The sequence below is a fragment of the Aptenodytes forsteri genome, unplaced genomic scaffold, assembly GCF_000699145.1.
Source record: "Aptenodytes forsteri isolate BGI_AS27 unplaced genomic scaffold, ASM69914v1 Scaffold116, whole genome shotgun sequence".
In the NCBI taxonomy this organism is placed as follows: Eukaryota; Metazoa; Chordata; class Aves; order Sphenisciformes; family Spheniscidae; genus Aptenodytes; species Aptenodytes forsteri.
In genome coordinates, this window is record NW_008795491.1 from 1369742 (window position 1) to 1391063 (window position 21322).

The window sequence follows — 21322 nt, forward strand, 5'->3', positions numbered from 1 at the left end:
GTAGGCTCACTTACCAGCTGTGTCAGGAAGTTGTCTTCCACACACTCCAGGAACCTCCTAGACTGTTTCCTCTCTGCTGTATTGTATTTCCAGCAGACATCTGGTAAGTTGAAGTCCCCCACGAGCACAAGAGCTAGCGATTGTGAGACTTTTCTCAGCTGCTTATAGACTATTTCGTCTGCCTCTTCATCCTGGTTGGGTGGTCTATAACAGACTCCCACCATGATATCTGCCTTGTTGGCCTTCCCCCTGATTCTTATCCATAAACACTCAACCCTGTCATCACCATCATTAAGCTCTAGACAATCAAAACACTCTTTAATGCACAGGGCTACCCCACCACCTCTCCTTCCTTGCCTATCCCTTCTGAAGAGTTTATAGCCATCCATTGCAGCACTCCAGTTGTCCGTCAATCCTGGTCAAGAACAGAAATTCACAGAGTTTAGGAAAACAATTTTTGTGATATGAAGGCTAAAGAAGATGCACTGTGCAAACAGAAAAATACCGTCCACAACCACCTGCATGCACTACTTTGTAAAGCACTCTTTGTTGTAAAAGCACATAGACCAGCCAGCTACCATTACTATACACAAATCAATTTGCAGTTCATTAATGTTTGTCAATGAAAAAAAGAGAAAGAGCTATTTACTCCAACTTAAAATTATTTACTCTTTAACACTAGAGCTCCTGGGGTAGGAATACCTGCCAAAAGCTACAGTACAGTATCCTGAATTAGGCATGGGAGAAGCATTTCAGTCCCTATGCACAAAATCATTAGTCTGAAATGAATACAATTTCTCTCAACTATCTTATAACACTTAGAATGGTAACTCTTAAGATTTCTGGCAGAAGCGTTACTGTAAGAAACATCTGCTTGAGTCAATGAAATGATGACAAAGAAAGAACCGTGTCTTCAAAAAATCGTGTGGATTCACAAGTTTCAAAACTGGAAGGAAAGAAGTGATAGAAGAAAGATGATTTGGGTGTTTGGGCACATTTTCTTCTATAATTTAAGAATAGAGCATATTCCATGAAATAGAAAGTGTGCATGGAAAAGTTCAACCCTATTTATTCTTTTGTATAACATGCATTAAATATAAATATGAACACATTTAGCATGCATTACATATTGATGTACTGCAATTTACAGAAGCTGATACTGAGGTAAACATACTGATGCTATAGGAGTCCAAGGAGATGCTGACAATCATTGAAACAAAAGGTATGACGAAACCTACAGGTAAACAGTTGCAAACATAATAACATACAAGTTCAGGGTGCTAGCCACGCAAGTTGTTAGGGAGGTAAACACTCTTTACTGGTATGCTATATAATGGGTGTTTTGTAGTTCAAGCATTTGGTTTCACCATTGATGGGAAGCAGTGGACCATGGTTCCTACCTAAAACAGCAGCTATATTTTTATTCAGTTTCCTATATTGTTAAATGAAATATGGCTCATTTTAAAAGCTCTCTCCAAAGGAATAAAATGAATAGCTATTCCCTTTCATGAGACTAAAACTTGTTACAAAGAAGAAATCTCCAGGTGGCACCAAAGAATGAACAGCCCAGAAAATAGCCAGTCAATAGGAATTTGGTCTTGGGACAGTGAAAATGAGCCTCAGTTCTGAAGCCCAGAAGAGCAACTGAACTTCAGAAGAAGACTGAGAAAGTACTTGTTACTACTAGCAATTTCATGTTAAAATCAATTTTCAGAAAAAGAGTTTTAATAGTTTTCTGATTTACAGAATCATCTGTACAGTGTCCGAGTTCAAATCTATTTCTCCACAGCTGAACCACTATTGAGAAGCAGAAGCATAAATCATATTGAAGACACACCTGTGCAGAGACGCAAAATATGAACATGAAAACCGATGAACTCTGCAGTTCTTTTAAGAAATTTGTAAGCTGTTTTTTTCGGATTTAATGGTGAGGCAGCTAATTTGTTTTTCCTAAGGTAAAAAACAATTGAATAATTAACTTGTATCCCTTATTATTTGAAAGGGAAGTTAAAGTTTCTCATCTACCTCCTTCTGCTTGTTTTCTAGGCTGATTTGCTTACTATGCAGGTAGAAGGTTCAGCTAACTTTCTAACTAGAATATTCATGGCAGACTGTTGAAATGCTTTTAGAAAATGAATAAACTGATATTATCAACTCTAAATGTCTGCATATGAATTAGATGGGAAAACTTACAAGAGAACGTAAATCTCAATAAGAAATTCATGATTTTATCACAGGTCTCACAAAAATTGAGGTGGTTGCTGCTTCTTCTGAAAGCCTCTGGGATCAAGAGACTGTATGCACTTAAACGAGCTGTAGCTTGTAGTTGTGGAGGACAACTGCAACATACCCCTGTCATCTAGGCATAAACATTTCTTTAAATTTAACTTTTTCTGGTCTTGTAATCTGAGGGGATGCACCAGCTGATTTTTGAAAACCTGAGATGGTATTATGAAAAGAAAATCAGACTATTCTATGCAGAGAATTCTTGTTCGAGTACCACTCTGGGACTGGACTGAAACATTAATCCTGGGTGAAGATGAAGTCCTGACTTAAGTTTTGGATTTAGTCTAATACTACAATACTGTAAAAGTGTGTCCCTACTTTCAGGGTTAGAATAGAGCCCTAAAGTAATGTCTGCAGAGATTAATTTCTATCATAATAAATCCCCTTCTGCCTTAAAAAAGTATAATCCCTTCCCTTTCTAAAGGTCTACAGTATGAGCTGCTTTATTCATTTGAATGTGAAAGAGCAGTGGGTCACTGTACTTCAGCCTGCTGTGTTACAGACTTTCTAAGCATCTGATGTTTGACAATACGAAATACAAGTAGAAACAGAAAACAGCTTAAAAAGTAAACTCTTCTCTCCTTCATAGGTTGCAGAGAGTTCATTTCTATGCCAACTGGCTCTGCAAGGAAAAAGATGAACCATTCCTGTAATTTCAAATATTTGTTAGTAAAAAACGGATCAAAAGTGATTAAAGGAGGAATATGGTTATATAATGGACTTCTGAATATTTTTACAACTTGTGAAAAACGTTTCATGCACACACTGTCACGAGGATTTGGGGAAAGCTGTCATCAGTTGAGACATTGTTTCATCAAAGGAAAATTTATATATTCCCCCAAACTGGTCAGCTGATGGTCAGTGGCACACCATCCCTAGCACCCAACATCAGCTAACAGCAATGATGCTGCCTACACAAGCAGGGAGATAGCTGATAAATGCCTTTAACGAAGATGCCCTAATCCCTATCAACACAACCTTCCACAACATCTTTTCTCTCTGCATGCTCAACAACGCTGGCAAAAATCACCTAGGCACTCCTTGCACGTACTCATTTGATTTCAGCTGTCATCCACGTCAGCCGTGTTTATACAATTATTTGCAACTCACTAACACTCACGTGAATCAACCTGTATTTCTGCACCTGTTCAGATCTATGGGGTGAGAGAGGTTTATGAAAAGGGAAAGAATAAGAGCTTAAATTGAGACTTTCTGTACAAGGCACTTAGGCTAAACTGTCTCTCCATTAAGTTGTTTTGTTCAATTAAAACTTTCAGAGAGATATCAAGTCATGACGGGAATACATTATTATTTCCAGTCACTTGTCCTTTGTTTTTAAAGCTGATCAGAAGAGTTTTAGTAGTATGTTCACTTGAAATTTCTCACTTAATAAAATATTCACATTTCTTGCTAGAAATTACTGTTTTGCAGATCTCCTGATACAGCTTCACTGGTTTGTGTCAAAAATCAGCTGGGCTCCTGCAGGCTTCTCCACTAACTGCTAGTAGGCTCCACTTGAGCCTACTAGCCATGAGATCCTACTAGCCATCCATCCATGGCCGTGAGATGGTCAATATAGGGATCTAGATTTCTTATTTGATTTAACCTACACTGAGCTTTCAATCATTAGCTCTTCCTAAATCTTTCTTAAAAATATTCATGGTTCCCAAGGCTCTGGAAATGCCTCAACCCCCCGATCAGGAAACAACTCAGACACACAGCAGCTTCTCTCTTGCCCATCCCCTGCTTTCCTTGGAGAGAAATTCCACGCACACAGTAAAATCAGCAGCACAGTCCAAAGGCTGCCCTTTAAAATAAACAGTCGTAAGTGTTTATGACCTTCTCTAGACAGGTAACATCTTCCTTCCTTCTCTTCCTTATTGACTAAGAGCATTCAGGTACACATATTCTTACTGGTCTTGACAGTTATCCTTCCAGTTTCTACTTTGACTTCATCACTGAAGCAAGATGGTTTAAAAAAAAAAAAAACAAACCCAAAACACTTATTGTAGAATTATTACTTTTAAATAAATATTCCCAATTTTTATCCACACTTTACATCCCAGTTTTACCTTTCCATTTCTCTTTTTTATGCTCCACAGCTTTTGAGTTTAGCAATTTGGAAGCACCAGAGTGTGCTTCCAAATATATACACATACACACACATATATTTAACTCCATACTTATATACTTATACATACTTTATATATTTGGGAATGAAAGTTTTTTTTTTTCCCTTTGTTTGCCTTATATTGGATATATTCAGGCACCAGTTGCTAGGCAATTATTAATCTCAGCACTGGTGAATTTATCTTTTCCCATCCTAAGTAAATCCAAATTCAAAAGCTGAGCAATTAAAAAGTCATCATTAACAGTTTTTAAAACTCTAATTACATTTCATTATATCCTTCTAACTTCATCAAAATGAAATACCTTAAATCAATATGAATTCTAAACATATTCTCATAACACTTCAAAAAGTATTCATCGAGCTCTAGTTACTTCTGGTTTTGGATATCCACTCTCAAATACCTTATTTTGTCACATTTTTACAAAAGGTGTCAATACTGTTGAAGAAATGGGCACCATTTAATACCCCAAGTTAGGTATCCAAAATACATAACATGCAAACTTTATAATTCACTTTTCAAAATTTTGAAAAATCATGTAAGTACCAAATGCATCCCATAAAAACCCTTAAATATATGTCTACATATATCAAAAAGTATATACATTTATAAAAAAATACACACACATTCACCTCCATCAACAGTTTCAGAATGTATACTGAAAATGAAGGAATATTTTTTGCTTTCAAGCAATATTCCAAACTGCAAAACATATTTGAAAATATGCCATGTGAAGCAGTCAGCATTGGCTATGTCTAAATTAGAAAACAGCCTGGCACAACGTGAGCAGATCAGTATTTCAAAGCACGCAGTGCTCAGGCTTCTGTACCTACATTAAATTAAAGTCTGTGGATTTTGTTTCAGATCTAAACACTTCCCTCCATGTGATTTGAAGGTGCCCAAATGACCCAAGGTTGGTTCAGACCCTTAAATAACCATTAGGGTCTCCACTCGAGTACAGCTTCTAGTTGGATGTCCTCGGGAACGAATCCAGCTCACGCCCATCAAAACCTCTCTGCAGGCAGAAGCAAAGTGAGCGTAGGACGTGGAGGCAATCAAGGGATTCACTTCCAAAGCCCAACGGCGTGGTAGATGACCGTTTTAACAGACATGCCGGCACTGAACACTCTTTCCTACATGAACTTTTTCTACAGTGAGCTCTTCTCTTCTATTATACCAAACCCTGCAGCTAAAGAGAATAAAGCAAAATATTCTGTAAGTTTCCATTGTTATAATTAGCTGATCTTACTGCATTCATTTCGTGCATTTTTTGGCCACACGGATATTTAAATCTATCACCATGAAAGTTCTGTCACCATCAAAAAAGACATGTCACCTAAGGAGATACAACGGTACTGCTGGTTTTCATTATTTTCTTTCTGACTTTACAGGAAGGTGATGTTACTGATCGCACTCAGAATAATAATTAGGTAATGAAGATATGTGTCCCTCCTGTGAAAGATATGAAATAATAAGGGCATTACAGCTGTCAGCTACAATAAAGAAGTGATTCTGTTTATTTTGGACGATGCAGCTGGCAGTAACATGTAAGCTCTGTGGATGAATAATGAAAACCCATTTGGTAATTTTTGCTAAGAGTCTCTGGAAAGATGAACAGACACAATTTTTACCTTATTTGTTTAAACTTGTTCAGAAACAGAATAAAATATGAAACTTTTGCACATATAAAAACTCCAGTATAGATTGTGTAGCACACTGTTACTTGTAAAAGAGGTTTCTTCTAGCCCTCGATTTTCCCCAAATACAATATAAAATTAGATGAAACAACTTATCTACCAGGCATGTGTTAACTAAAGGCATCAGGCAAGAACTGAGCATGAACCTCTGAGAGCGCTTATTCCGTGCAGCAGCATGTGACACAAAGACACTTAAAACAAGGACTTAGCCAAGCTGGTAAATTGGATTACATAAAATCGTTTGGTGGTCACAGTTGCTTCACGCACATCCGCATTGTACTCACTCGTGCAGCACAGCCCTGACCTTAAGCAACCACTTAGCCTCACTGCTCTGCAGCTGTCCCCAGTCTTTCTTTCACAGTGGCCATCCAAGCACTCAAAGCCATGCTGCAAGGACTGTCTCAGACTTTAAAAGCCACTTTACTATATGACGGTTTACAGGAATGATAAGTAAGAAAACAGTTTCTGTATGTCAAAACCTTGTCTCAGTATGGCCACACTGCACTAACAAACTGTATTCTTGGCAGTGTTTTTTAATTTATTTTTATTTTCTAGTGTAATTTGTAAGCCAAACCTAAACAAAGATGGGTAGCTGCTTGAATGCGCTTGCTACTTGTTGCTTGGTATGGAGTAAGATTTGAGAATGAAGAACTGGGAATAGTAATTGAAAAAGAATGAGAAAGAAAAAAGTCTGGCAGAGAACAGTATAAATGAAAGATATTCACAAATGGAGTGGCTGAGAATGTGATGCTTTTAGTACACCATATTCTAAGAGGGACTTTAACTGTTATTTTAATAATGGTACATACAGATCCTTGACTATTTAGCTAAATAACTCTACTGTTTCAGCTTCTGAACATAGACAAATGTTCCTGTAACAAGCAGTTTCTTGTCTGGCATCACAAGACAACCAAAATATCTGGAGAACTGAAGTGCACTATAATTGCTTCTAGTCTCAAGGCCAAGTCATTGACCTGCCCTTCCAAACATCCCAGCTACATCCCAGATTCAACAGCATGTCTTAAGCAGACCTGATAATAAAGCTGGTCTCCCTCTCTGGCTTAATTAGTAGGAAAAAGAAAAATGAGGGTTTGCCTAACTGGCCTGCTATTTTTTTTTTGCAGCTTTGCTTTATTAACTGCATCCAGGTAATGTTAATGTGGTGAATTATATATAGGATGTCCATGACATACTGTTTGAAATGCAATCGCTGTTCTTTGGCACTTAACAGTGTCCTGAGTCTGCATGTATACCATATATTTTTAAAAACACAGGACTAGGCAGAGAGTAAATACCAAAGGAAAGGGAAAAATACTAAAAAGGAGGTGATACTACTGAATGTTATGAATATATATATAAAAAATGAATAAATATAATCTACAAAAAAACAAATTAATGCCTTTTTTCATCAAGCGTAGAGGAACAAAGGGAGGAAGGTGATTACAGTTTAATAGGTACAATTAAAGTCATAAGCCTTTGTCGCTGGCTTTCCACTTTCCACACTCCTACCATTTGTAAACATGGGATGCCACAACAGAAGTCTGTAGTTTTTTTAGACTCAGAATGAGGTCTTTACATGGATTTGTCTGGTGCTAGCACTATACCAATACAACACATGTATAATATATACATACACATATAGATGTGCATATAAAGTACATAAAAGTATATAATATGTAAAGTATACAAAATAAAATCCTAGATCACTACCATCTTCAAAAATAAATAAACGATCCAGAATGGAAAACACTCCTGGACATAAATATCTTTTCTCTCAGAAGACTTCATGCGAGTAGAGCTTCTCATGGAAAAAAATCATGGAAAATTCACTTTGCTCTGTAAAACCTTAGAGCCCTTTAAGTTGAAAAGATGAAAGAATGATCATTTTAATTCTCAATTAAGTCTGAAATAAAAGTAGATTAAATTTATTGCATTTTAAAACAAAGCATTAGGATACTACTGTGGAAGGCCTTTCAAAGCCATCGGATTGTTGTAGCACAGTGTTGTGGTTTAACTCCAGCAGGCAACTAGGCATCACCCAGCCGCTCGCTCACTCCCCCCGGGTGGGATGGGGGAGAGAATTGGAAGGGTAAAAGTGAGAAAACTCGGGGGTTGAGATAAAGACAGTTTAATAGGGAAAGCAAAAGCCAAGCATGCAAGCAAGGCAAAACAAGGAATTCATTCACTGCTTCCCATGGGCAGGCAGGTGTTCGGCCATCTCCAGGAAAGCAGGGCTCCATCATGCCTAACGGTGACTTGGGAAGACAAATGCCATCACTCCGAACCTCCCCCTTTCCTTCTTCTTCCCAAGCTTTATGTGCTGAGCACGACGTCATGTGGTGTGGAGTTGCTCAGCAGTAACAAAAACATCCCTGTGTCATCACCACTGTTTCCAGCACAAATCCAAAACACAGCCCCATACCAGCTACTGGGAAGAAAATTAACTCTATCCCAGCCAAAACCAGCACAGACAGGAAATAGATATATTAAAAAGAAAGAATAGTTCAGACTAGAGAACTATTTAAATTCTAAGGGTATAGATGGTATTTCTAGATTTTTTTGTCACAGCTAAAGAGTTCTTAAACCCGCAAAGCACAGAAATAGCATTATTTGAAAGAGCTTGAGGGGGCTTAACATTTTCAAATATACAATTCACAACTGTATTTGAGTTTATTGTTCAAGTCTCAGTAATTATTTATAGTAATTATTGCAGTTGGGAATTCAGATGGTGGATCTTATTGAATTTGTTTCTATAAAAAAGATTAATCTGAAAATTAAAGATAATTTTAAAAGAAAATTCAGTACACTTTGTCGTGACACATTTCAGTTTCTGATACTGATAATAAAATACTTCTTAATCAAAATTGAAGTATTACACATCTATGAAGCCTTCCAGTTTCAACAAATCAACAGTTCCTGACACAAAAATGTTTTGTGGAATACTCCTGAGAAGTAAAGCTTGCCTTCTAATGAGAAGAGCTGCTTTCTCACATGCCATCTCTATTATATAGAAGGTACCTAAAAATACTCTCTTCCAGTTCACCATAAATTCTTCTCCCAGGACACCTACAGAAAATAAGCAGATAAAACATATCGGAGTATAAAGCTTTAAGTGTAAAAGTGTACACTTTGGGGGACTGAATGTATTTTTGTATACAAGTGTAAAACTCCAGGGGACTGAATGCAGCTTATTTTGCTTATTTTACTGATCCACAGTGACTGGCGGGATCCACACAGCAGGGCAAGATGACCACCTGTCTCCTACTTCTTTCTATCCTTGTACATCAACTTTATAGGAGTATAAAGCTTTAAGTGTAAAAGTGTACACTTTGGGGGACTGAATGTATTTTTGTATACAAGTGTAAAACTCCAGGGGACTGAATGCAGCTTATTTTGCTTATTTTACTGATCCACAGTGACTGGCGGGATCCACACAGCAGGGCAAGATGACCACCTGTCTCCTACTTCTTTCTATCCTTGTACATCAACTTATTTTCAAATGCGTTCATACAATTAACTTCATTCAGTTTTCTTTCTCTCCTTCCCCAAACATAAAATGCAGACCATTTCCTGACTCCAGTCCCACGCCCTAACTTACAAACGTTATTTTTTATCATTTGCTGTTGGCATCCAGTAATTTATGCCAACAACAAAGAACACAGTAGTTATAGCACAAACAGGTGATTAGAGAAGCCTCATTATTCACCAACAGGAAATATAAAAGAGTTATTGTGGGTACACAAATAGATTGCTACTGCCTGATCTTGACGAACAAAGGGACTACAATAAAAAGACCGATAAATAGAATATAACAGTGGAGTCTGAAATTCAACGTATTTCTTCTCAAATGAAGCTATTAACAACAACCCGGAGGCTCATTAGGGAATTCCTTTCTTTTTCCCTCTATTTGTGGGCCTCATTAAAGGAACCACCCGTTATTTTGTGCATGTTGTAGCTGTGTGTTTGCCACTGGAACTTTTAATTTCTTTTCTTCTCTGAGAACAGGCTTAGATTTTTTTTTTTTTTTTTTTTAACAGCTATTGATCCCTCCCCTCCTCAAACACAAATTATTGTCACTAGCCCTGTGCATGCCTCCGTACTGCCCAGGGACCCATGCCACAGACCAGAATCACAATGGGTTAACTGCTGCCATTTCTTTGCTTTGATCTTGACCTCAGATTAACTTTCTGAAAATATTTTTTTTACTAAGCTGTCCCAGACCACTGCCTACCACGAGGCAGTTACATCCGCAGTCGGTTGCCACTACGGGGCTAGGACATTATCCCTGCTCTAAATTAGGTTTTCTCCCCATCAGAGCTGAAGGCAGAGCTGCTGTTTTTCACAAGCCCAGTAGCCAGGACACAGGCAGTGCTCCCCCTGATTATACTGCCTCATTACCAGCAAAGAGAGGGAGTACATAACACACAGCAGTGCTGAACATCCTGAATGATAAAAGCATTATTTGCATAACACTTGGAGCTCCTGCAGGTTTAAGGCCTAATAAATCTCCCAGGGAAGTTAAAAGCAAAACTCTTCCAGAAAGCTGGATCAGACCGCTGGTGCTCAAGATCTCTAAGCCAGGAGCTGTTATACAACAACTTCTAACGAGATCAGCAGAATCGGTTTAAATCCAAATGCTACTGGCATCACTCTTGTGCAAGTCCAAAGTAAGCCCATTAATTTGATGGCATTATTCCTCTTCGATATTGTCAACAGAAGGAGTATTTGAATAGTTTTCTCCATTGCTTAGTTATATTGTATCACCAAAAGAATTTTTAAGACAATTTCTTAGGATTTTATTTCCTCGTAGTATTGCTTCTATCCTTTCTTCCAATTTCCTGTCTCATTTATTTTTTAAACCAGCAATGTTTAAACCACATTTTCTATTTCTCATAAGTTTCTGATTAGTTCTTCCTTTTTTAGCCCAATTTATTTTTATTTGAACTTCATTCAGTTGGTATTGTTTGCTTTTGAATTTGTGTGCAGCCTTTTATGATTTTCCACTTGTTACTTACCTGCTACAATTTTCTTGCTAAGTAGTTTAAAGCTATTATTTTAAGAAGTTTCTAGAAACTTCTTAGCCCTTTAGTGTGTTCTAGTGACATATCAGTTTTGTCTCAGTAGTATTCCCGATTGCCGGGTTACTAAGCCAGAAATTTCTGCAAAAGGCTCCTGCTGGTCTTGCTTAAATCAAACATTCAAGATGTATGTAAGACAATTTGGACAAATCAATAAAAAATATTTATCCTCTATTTGCGTTTGTGTTATACAAGAAAGCCTAAATGGGATCAGACATTTATTACTCTGGACAAAGGCATTTGCTGAAGTCTCCTGCTATGTTATTCAGAAATAAAGTGATTTAGGCTATGAAAGCTGCTTTCAAAGTATCAGGATATTGCACACAGTTCAAGAGAAGTCACTTCAAACAACAATTTCAGCATTTTGCAACCTGGTTCTTCTTTATACATCTACCCTGGTAGATGACTGAAAGAAAGACAATGCAATATGAATATTTTCCTTGCAGCAGGTGCCAAGCAAGCCTAACAACATTGTCCGAAAAGCTTAACTATTGAAAGCAATCTACAAGGCACCACGATAGAAAGCATCTTGAATAATTACAGATCAAAGACAGACACTATTGCACTCCACTACAGTCTTTTATTTTCTTGAAACACGCTATAAATAAATAAAAGTAAGCATGAAGTGAAATTTGGTAGGTTTCATTGTCAGATGTGCAATGAAAACAACAGGTCTTCTCAGATAAAACATATTAGCATGTAAATTAGAGTAAAAACCATGATCACAAAGTAGTTGAAAGAACGTAAAAACATAAAAAGCACAGTATTTATCAGTGCTAGAGACCTCTGTGTTTATCTTCAAAATCACTGGTTGAAAATCATAGCTGTAAGCATTTGCTGAAAATGCTTATCTATTCAGTAGCATGAAATACAAGTTGCATGAACTTATATTTCCCAGGGTACTGTATTGCTTCTATTTTTAACAGGAAAATTATCACTACATCCATAATCATCTACTTCCTCATAAATCCATCAGATACCTAGTCCTAAAGAAATCAGATATTTTCTAATAGACCAGGTCCAAAGCTTATTGGTTAGCTTTTTGTATGAAAACCTGCTCTGACTGCAATACAAATTTGACTGAACAGAACCAAATTTGACTGAACAGAACAAAACACAGATTATTAAAAACGGTGTGTAGAACCAACAAACACATCTTTGCCTATGGTCATCTTTGTTAAAAAAAAACAAACACAAAACCATTACGAGGTCCATAAATCACCTTCCCCATAGGTGACTCATCCAATCCGCCTACTACCAAGTCTTTAAATCCCACCATTCTCCAGACTCTACCAAGCATTGTCTGAGAGCTGATATACCTCAAAGCTATGCCAAGGAGAGGATCAGGAATTAAGCAGTAGAGGCTGTTGTGGCAATTGTGCCTGGCTGTATATGGTGGACCTGTTTTATTACGAGCAATGTAGATTCTGTAGACGTCAAAAATCCCCTTTCCTCCGGTATCAGCATCTGAACAATGAGAACTACTTCATCAGACAGAGGAAACAGAGACCCTCTTGTAGGAGGAGAAGGCTCAGCTTTTCTGTCCTCCATTGCTAGAGATGCAAACAGAGATCATCAATAGACCAAAAGGGAAGGGGTAGTTATGAGGAGTTGGATCCCACCTCCCTCTCTATCTTATCTTTAAAGGAAGGGAGCTTCAAAGGTCCTTTCCAACCCAAACTATTCTATGATTCAATCTCCAACTTTTCTTGCTGCTATTGTGGTGAAGGGAGAAGTGACTGACACTCCCTACATTCCTCTTCTAAGGAAGAGCACTTTTTGTTATGCTATCCAGCTATATATAATGAAACCTATAGATTTTAATGAGATTTAACTGTGATTTTTCCTCTCTAAACAAATTTGGCAAGTGCCTGGATGTTTTCTGTTAGCTTGCTTTTTGTTTTGTTTTGTTTTTTGCCTGCCCCTCACTGTTACCATGCATGTCTAGGTTTCAGATGAACATAATATAGAAGCAAAAGTATCAAACACTCATCTTTTCAATGACATTCTATAGCAGAGGATCTGAGCAGGCCATTTCTTGGGGCAAAGCAAGACCAAAAGATCTCATTAGCCAGAATGAAAGGAGATCACAGGGCACCTGTGGGAACACCTCTTATGTGTGTCCTCATTTCCTCCTGGGAAAAGTCTGAATTTTTTAGGTTAAGCTGACAGTGGCTGAACTTGAGTATTGTTCCATGGCAGTACTAGCAAGTAATTTTTTTTTTTTTTTTTTGCTAAGGGAGGTAAGGGGGAAATACAACATCTTTTAGAATTAAGAGCTAAAAGCCAGTCTACCATGTCCGTTCTCCTGCATGCCAATGCAATTTTGTATGGGCTACTGACCTGCTACAATCCAAGTGGGACAAGAGAGATCTTATCAATTGATAAGAATTCACAGAAAATTAAAAAACCCCACAATACCACCAAAACCCAAACACATATTATTCTAGATAGTTATTCAAAGAATGTTATTTCAGATCCTGCTCTAGGAAGATCTGGAGTTCAGCCTTTGAGAAAGACCACTTCAATGGGTTTAGATGCCTTAGCAGTTGGTCATAGGATTTGACCCATAAAAAGAAAAAACATTTGGACTACCTGAAGACTAACCACCATACTGGGCAAGCAGTCAATGCTCTTCCTTGTGATAACCACAGATACTAACAGTTCTACACAGACTGCAAATCATACTAAGTCTGCACAGCACCTTCATAAAACATGCTAGGGTGCCCTAAAAAAGTGATTCTTAAATGTTAGCTTCCATTTCTAGATCTTCTGAATGGGAAGCGTTATGATAATCCTGACATTTCAAAGATTTACCTGACTTCAAGTGTAATCTGTTCCACGGACATCAAAGGGGCTCTTCAAAGACACAGCAGCCTCCCTATGCAGAGCAGCTTGCAGGCTTTGTGCTTCAGGTCTTGAACACCAAATTAAACGGAAGCCAGGATTACAGGTACTCGCAAATTAAACCACTTTCATATACACATGACTAATTTTAGTTCTGAAATTCATAGTTCTTCAGAAATTTAGTACTTATTATCATTTTGGCATTTAGGCCATCTAGCTAATGCCAGTATCTTCCCCAACTGTTTGGACATAGGAACGTGCACACACATATCCAAGAACAAAGTACTTCTCTTACTTCCCTGCTTCCCCTCCTTTTTTATTTTTAAACAAAATAAAACTGTCAGGATGTATCAAGATTTGCTTTAACCGTCCATGTGGCTAACATGTTCTTCTTATTTTAAGCTGGATTATATTCTGAACTCCAGTTTACAGAATGAAAAACAGTAATGGAATAACAAATTGGTACGCAGTATTATAGATTAGTAATTTACAGTATGTCTAAATTTAGAGCATCTCTCTCCGCTCCTGTCTGAAGCTGCTCAGAGAGAACACATTTGTTTTCTCATCCATCTCTTTGTGTCCTGCTTTTCTCCTTGTCTTCTTAACTCCCACCAGTCCGAATGGAAACCACATAGCACAGTTAGGTATTGTGTCAACAGCATGTTCCCTTAAAAGCAACACATCTCACACTCCGCCTGCAATACTACAAAGTAGATTTAGAATGCTACAGTTTCATGTCTAACGTGATGCAAGATTTAAGCTTGAATCAAACAAGTACGGACCTCACTTTCTGGTCAACCTTTTTGCAACATTGGTATTTCCACAAAGAGTTTATGTTTTGAATTTCTGATGTTTTCTCATGAAATTCCCTTTTATGAAAGAATTCCAGATCATCTTTAACTTGCAAAGCTCTACTGTCATGTAGTAAATACACAGTGATCTGAGCATATATTCCATATAAATGTGTGGTAAACGACGCACAAAATTGTCCTATGAAAAATGCCAGCAAAGCATACTGCATACGGTGAGCCTTTCTGTCTCTGCTGCTGCCTGGCCTTCAGCAGGGACACAGAGGAGAAAGTCCAGCGCACAGGTCGTGCACAGAATACTGTCAAGACACCAGCAACCAGAGGAAAACATTACAGTGAGAGAGATGCTGTCACTTCTCATTGTCAAGGCAGGAGGTAGTAGGAGTGAAATAACATTTTCTCCTCCAGGGCTTTCCTGGAATTTTGTGATTAGCATTTTAAAAAACTGGGAGAAGTCACAATAATTTTAGTTTCTAAATACGAAATGCACTAAGAAGCCAGTGCCTATGTTTTTATTACTTATTTGCGAGACTAAAAATCTGACTACAGAGTTTGTGAGACTCTCTTGAAACATGTTTTTTAATAATGATACTCTTGTGAGACTTTTTTTCAATAATGATAAATATCATGGGATGTATTTTTATGTGAAATGGCAAAAAATTATCACTATTACTACTACATTCAGGAAGTGCTGATGATACATGATAGACTTATAAGCCCGTTGTTACTTTCCACTTCATGGCCAAAGGCATTAAAAAAAATAACAAAAAAAGGCTTTGGGGATACACCTCTGACATGTTTCTGATTTCTTAGTTGGGTACCTACAAGTCACAGCCTGATGAATTAAATAACCAAAGTTATAAATAGGATGTTTATTCAATTGAGAATAAACTCAAAGAGAACTCCTTTTCAGTGTGCAATATAAATCCTTACTTTTTTTCCTTTCAAAATGTATACAGACACATGCACTTTCTATACTTACCTATGCCTTGATTTTTATCTGTCTCTATATGAAAAGAAAGTGGCAAAAATTTCCTCAAAGTCACTGGGTTGGTACAGGAATAAATGTGGTGTGGTGAAAATCATTAAGCCCATTGTCTTCACACTTACAGAGAAAACAAGATGTTCGCTGGTGTAACTAAGCATGTATTTAGTGCAAATAAACCCAATACCTGGCCAAATAAAGAAACCTGTAATATAGCCCAGGTTATGACTCCAGTTTACTATGACAGACAAGTGACTCACTCCCTCCTGCATGGGTACTGCACACTATCGTCTAAGGTTTTTTCCAACAATTACAATAAGTCAGGAATTTGATTTTCTACAAAAGAAAGCTAGATGAAGGCAAATATCCAGACCTAACCCAAGCTTCCCTTCTGGAATTGCAGCAGACATAAACAGTATTTGTTTTCATGACAGGGGAGCTGGGAAACACAGACTATCTTAATTACGAAGTTCTCAGTACTTTCTGGAAGAAAGGGGTTCTGCATGGCTACCCCCTACCTGATTGACTATTCCTTCTGTTCCAGCTCAGTTGTGCTGCCATCTTGCCATACTTGCACTTGGTCATTTTTTTCAGTCCCTCCAAGAATATTTGCCAGCCAGAACATTAAACTATGAAAAATATTATTTGGATAATCCCTGTGTATTTCTCATGTCATGAGCCAACAGCATCATTTTCACCCATAACACATCTCTTTCATCTCTAGTCCTATCTGAAATCTCAATTTTTCTTCAAGCACATGGAAATTAAAAAGGGAAAAAAAATCAGAAGGCAGTAAAAGATAACATCAGATAAGCCAAACTCTGAGTACCAACAGATTTTCAGCCATTTAATAGTTTTGCTGTTATTATCACACTCTCCATGGCAAAAATTAAAAAGGATTATCTGGCCCATAATTAGGGAAAGATTCCAAAGTGTTTGCTTTTTGCAAACAGATCATGTTGTTCTCTCTGTTCCTTTAAAAGGTCAATGAGAATTATTTAAAAAAAAAAAAAAAAATCAAACTACAAGTGTATTACACAGAAGCTGGTGGGAAAAGTCATTATTAGGGAATGGTAGCTTGTTTTGAGATCTTGTGTTGGCATGGCTATGAATGTTGTTACAACACAACATAAAGCTAAATATAACATTCATTCAGCTGAAGTATTTTCCTTTTTTTAATTCAATATTGCTCAATGTTCCTCATGCACAGTCAGCATGAAGTCCTACATGGAAATGATCTGGAAAACAGTGCTTCTCCCTTAAACTTGACATTAAATGATCATTACTACATTTTGGTTTTGGAAAAAAAAAAATCTCACTCTAAACTTGTGTTGATGTTGTTATTAATTCACAGCTACTATAACAAAAAATGAAGATGGAAAGAAATTTTAGCTAGATGATCACCTTGCTGAGAAATTCATTAACTGAAAACCACAGTTGGTATGTAAAGAATGTATATTGTCATAGCTATCAAAAGGTTTTTTATTTAACAGTATTATAAATACAAATAAATAAATTGCTAGGTTAATGTTCAAGGAATCTAACTGACTTACCATTTGAATTAATAAAACCTCTGAATTTTACCAGAAACAGCATCACTGCAAGACATAAGTAAGTACTTAAATAGTACCTAAATATTTATATGGCTTCTGAGAATGTAGAAATGTTGGCCTTATGTTTAAGCTATTCAAATAAGGTCCTAGAGGATGCAAACATCTGACTTTGATTTAGGCTATGGGAACTTTCAAGTTCTTAGTTTTCTCCAGATTTCAATTCAGCAAAGAGTAACCAGTGTACAAACAAATCACTGCAATGGCGGCAAAATTTAATTTATCGTTAATACAATGAGGGGTGACAACTGACATTCTGTAAGTAATTGCATCTCCAGTGAAGTCCAAAAAACATATAAGATACAGCTGAAATAATGAACAATCACAGTAATTTATGATGAAGTATGATTACTATGATGAATCATAGTAATTTATGATGAAATTCATAAATCTCCAGGATTGCCATGAAAGCCTGATGTGTGAGATAAAAGCACAGCATTAACTACATTTTTAAGCTATTCAAACTACTTCATATGAGCTCCTAATCCTCGAAACTCTGCATAACACACCCCAACTGTGATTTGTGGATACAGGTGTAGAACTCTAAACTATTTAATTTTGCACGTTAAGCTCCCATCTGGTTTAGGGCTTGGTTTTGTTGTTGTTTTTTTTTTTTTTAAGAGATGAGCAAGGACGCATAAAGAAATAATCTAACCTGTGTTATCAGGTTATTACATGTGAATCGTTCTCACTAACAATCCGTGATACTTGCAGTATGGGGGCTACTAATGGTAATATGCCAGCTCTTTTAATGTTAGCCCACTACCATCCAACCTAAAAGAAAGGTTGGAATAGAAATATCATATCCTTTTCTTCTCAGACCGCTTACCCAATATATACTTCTAGACAAGGATATTATCATACATTTATACTGTATTTTCTTACACACATGATTCTACCACTAAAAGCATTTGCATGGTTAATATAAATTTAACACCAGTTTTTGGATGAGCCTGTCTTAACTGTCCCTTTAAGCCAAACCTCTTAAGACAGTCATCTTTTACAGAACAACTGGAACGTGGTATTGTTAGATGAAAAAAAATCCCATCACACTCAAGCCACAGCCTAAGAAAATGCAATCATCAAACAAACAAACAAGATAACTTCCAAACACCACTCTGACAAAACTTAAATACAAATATGACTCAATTCTTTGTCAAGCAAGACAATGAAAGCATGCTGTGGCTATCGACTGTTTTCCCACATAGCATCACCAAACATATATGTCCCAAATTTTATAGGTTTTAGTATTTTCTTTAAATACCTCAATACAAGCAAGGAATTAGGTGAGCCTCTCAAGTTTGGTAGTCTGCTTTATAAAATTAAGTTTATAGCTTATACATAAATTCAGAGAACAAAAATGATTATAAGTAGAATCAAGAAACTAAAGAAAACCAAGAGTACATTAAAAGAACTCAGCTTTTCAAAATGAGAAGAGCACCTCATGACAAGCTTGAGTCACGCTGCAAATGAATTTTTGATTTTTCAAAAATTTTAAGGTAGACAATACCATTCTATTATAATTTCAGTTTTTACCAGAAACACTGGTGATGTACAATGCATTATGTATGGACTGAACTTTTCTGGTGCTAATTAAACATACAAAGAAGCAGCAGTATAACAGGAGCCTTGTACCAAAGGAGCAGGAAAAGACCCAACCCAAACACTTAAAATTAAAGGTATTAATTTTTTTCAGAGACAAAAAAACTTCTGAAATCTACTTGTTGTATTTGCTAAGGCCCAAGGAGTCAAACAAAAAATCAACTTCCCAAACAATTTCATTTATCTAACAGCTTGTCCATCCCCATTAAGTAACAGCTTCAGGGAATGGTATACAGAATAAGTCATAGTAACAAGCAAGCAGTAAACACTCTCAACAGGGAGACTTTCCTGGGTGCCTGCTTCTTAATAATTACTTTACAACAAGCCAGCAATTAATTTTTTTACAATAACAATTTTTAAAATTTAGAGGCCACATGAAACATGCAGTGCAAATATGTTACTGAAACTGCATTAAGGAGGAAAGAGGAAAGCAACATATATCTGCAGAACCCATTGCTTTCTCTCTTCAGATCAAAAAATCTAAATAATCATCATTGCAGTCAATGACCAGGAAAAACTAGGTTGGCAATTTAAAAAAAAGAAAAAATCAGGAATGATTGAACTAAAATTAAATAATTGATAGTCGTCTTTCTCGTAATGCTTGCATTACTGGCCATTCCTTCTAATTCACAAGCTATAGTTTGCAGCCAGCAGCTTTGACAAATCCCTCATTTCACCCAAGCAGCCACACTGATGGGTTACTCAGGTTAGCACTTCTCATTTTGAACCAGAGGTTTCAAAAGTGGCCAAATCAAAACTCAATGGAAAAACTGGGAGAATGATTAAGTTGATTATATCCTGACTTCTAAGTGTTATATTGATGGTCCTTGAAGAGCCCATATTTGCTTTCACTCTAAAGCTACAAAGGGCATCTTGGCATTGATTATATGGTGTTATTAATTATCCAGCAAACATTACCAGAGTTTCTCATGAAATAATGTCAATTAAATTGTTATTTCCATACATTTAGGAATATCCAGATTATAATTTGGAAATGCGTTTTCTCCTCCTCTCTGTTTCCTCACTTGCAGTGACCCCTTTCCATCTACTTTTCTTGGAAGACTATGGTTGATGAGGTGGCTTTCAAAGACATCCGGAATTTAAACACATCAGGCAGACTGACTTTCTATAAAACAAAACTTGACGAAACCTGACTTTCTGCAAAAAAATAGAACTGACTTTACAGAAAATAGAAGTAGAATATTTCATTCAATCACCGTGTTTCACGTGTTACATTACACAATTAATGCACAGGCTTCTACCCAATTATAAGTGCTGTTTCTTATTCGAAAACACACATCTAGCTTTTAACAAAACATAGAAGCACGGTGCAGAGCGGTCCAGCCGACTGAGCCAACATTAACAGCATGCCAAACAGCAGGAGGAAAATCATTTCACATGACCTGCATTTTCTGTGGCAAAAAATTCTCATTTCCAAAGGAGAAAAACAAAACATATTTCTCAACATGCATGCTACTTATGCAAACACAGTCAATCAGTAGGAAAGCAGATAAAGGACACAAAGGCAGCATAAGACACATTTGTGTCCTCCAGGAAGGAACCCCCATGTCCCCATGCAACCACACACATACATACAGACACAGATAAAACGGACGACTCCACAAGCCCCAAGGAGTTAATCTGACACATTTTCCCCGGGCGATCAGGTGCAAGCCAAAAATTCCTCCAATGAAAAAAATGCAAAGTCCTGTCTTCTTCACAAAATAACCTGTTGGAACAGGTCATAGAAAGATTAATGTTATTAGTAAGTTGTCGTACAACAACTCAGTATTAATTTGAGCCTCAACCCTACAATCTGTCTCCTCGAATGCATATTATAAGCCTCATTAAAGTTAATGAGGTTTTGACGAGGCTCCAAACTTACAGGCTGGATTTTAGGATTGTGCACTAGACATTTCAATCGGACTGTTTTTGTCCATTCTAATTTTTGCCAGCTCGTTTTGAAGTTTGCATCTTTCCCTTTGCAAAACTATTTCCCTGTAGTGAATTTCAATTATGTCTTTAATTATTAAGTTATCTTACTCACAAAAATAAACACTGTATATTTCATGCTATGATACAGCATTTATTTTGAAATGTCTGATGTAAATACCACTTCTTGGGTTATTTTTGCAAACTGAAGACTTCCACAGACTGTCTGGAATGCGCATGGAGCATGCAAGTACGCTGGAGAAAACACCTTCTGAAAAACTTACTGTGCTAATATGCAATTAATATTAATTCACTATTAAAGTATCTTCTTTTAAAACAAAACAAAA

The 21322-nt window shown here is 36.9% G+C and overlaps 1 protein-coding gene across 1 annotated transcript in view; it reads right to left on the bottom strand.

Moving 5' to 3' along the window:
• Positions 1-2359, bottom strand: part of EDIL3 (EGF like repeats and discoidin domains 3) — a 196374-nt gene extending 194015 nt beyond the window's left edge. The window contains exon 1 of the mRNA XM_009281597.1: positions 2194-2359. Within this exon, the coding sequence (XP_009279872.1) occupies positions 2194-2359 (166 nt within the window). The remainder of the gene's footprint in view (positions 1-2193) is intronic.
• Positions 2360-21322: the final 18963 nt, after the last annotated feature.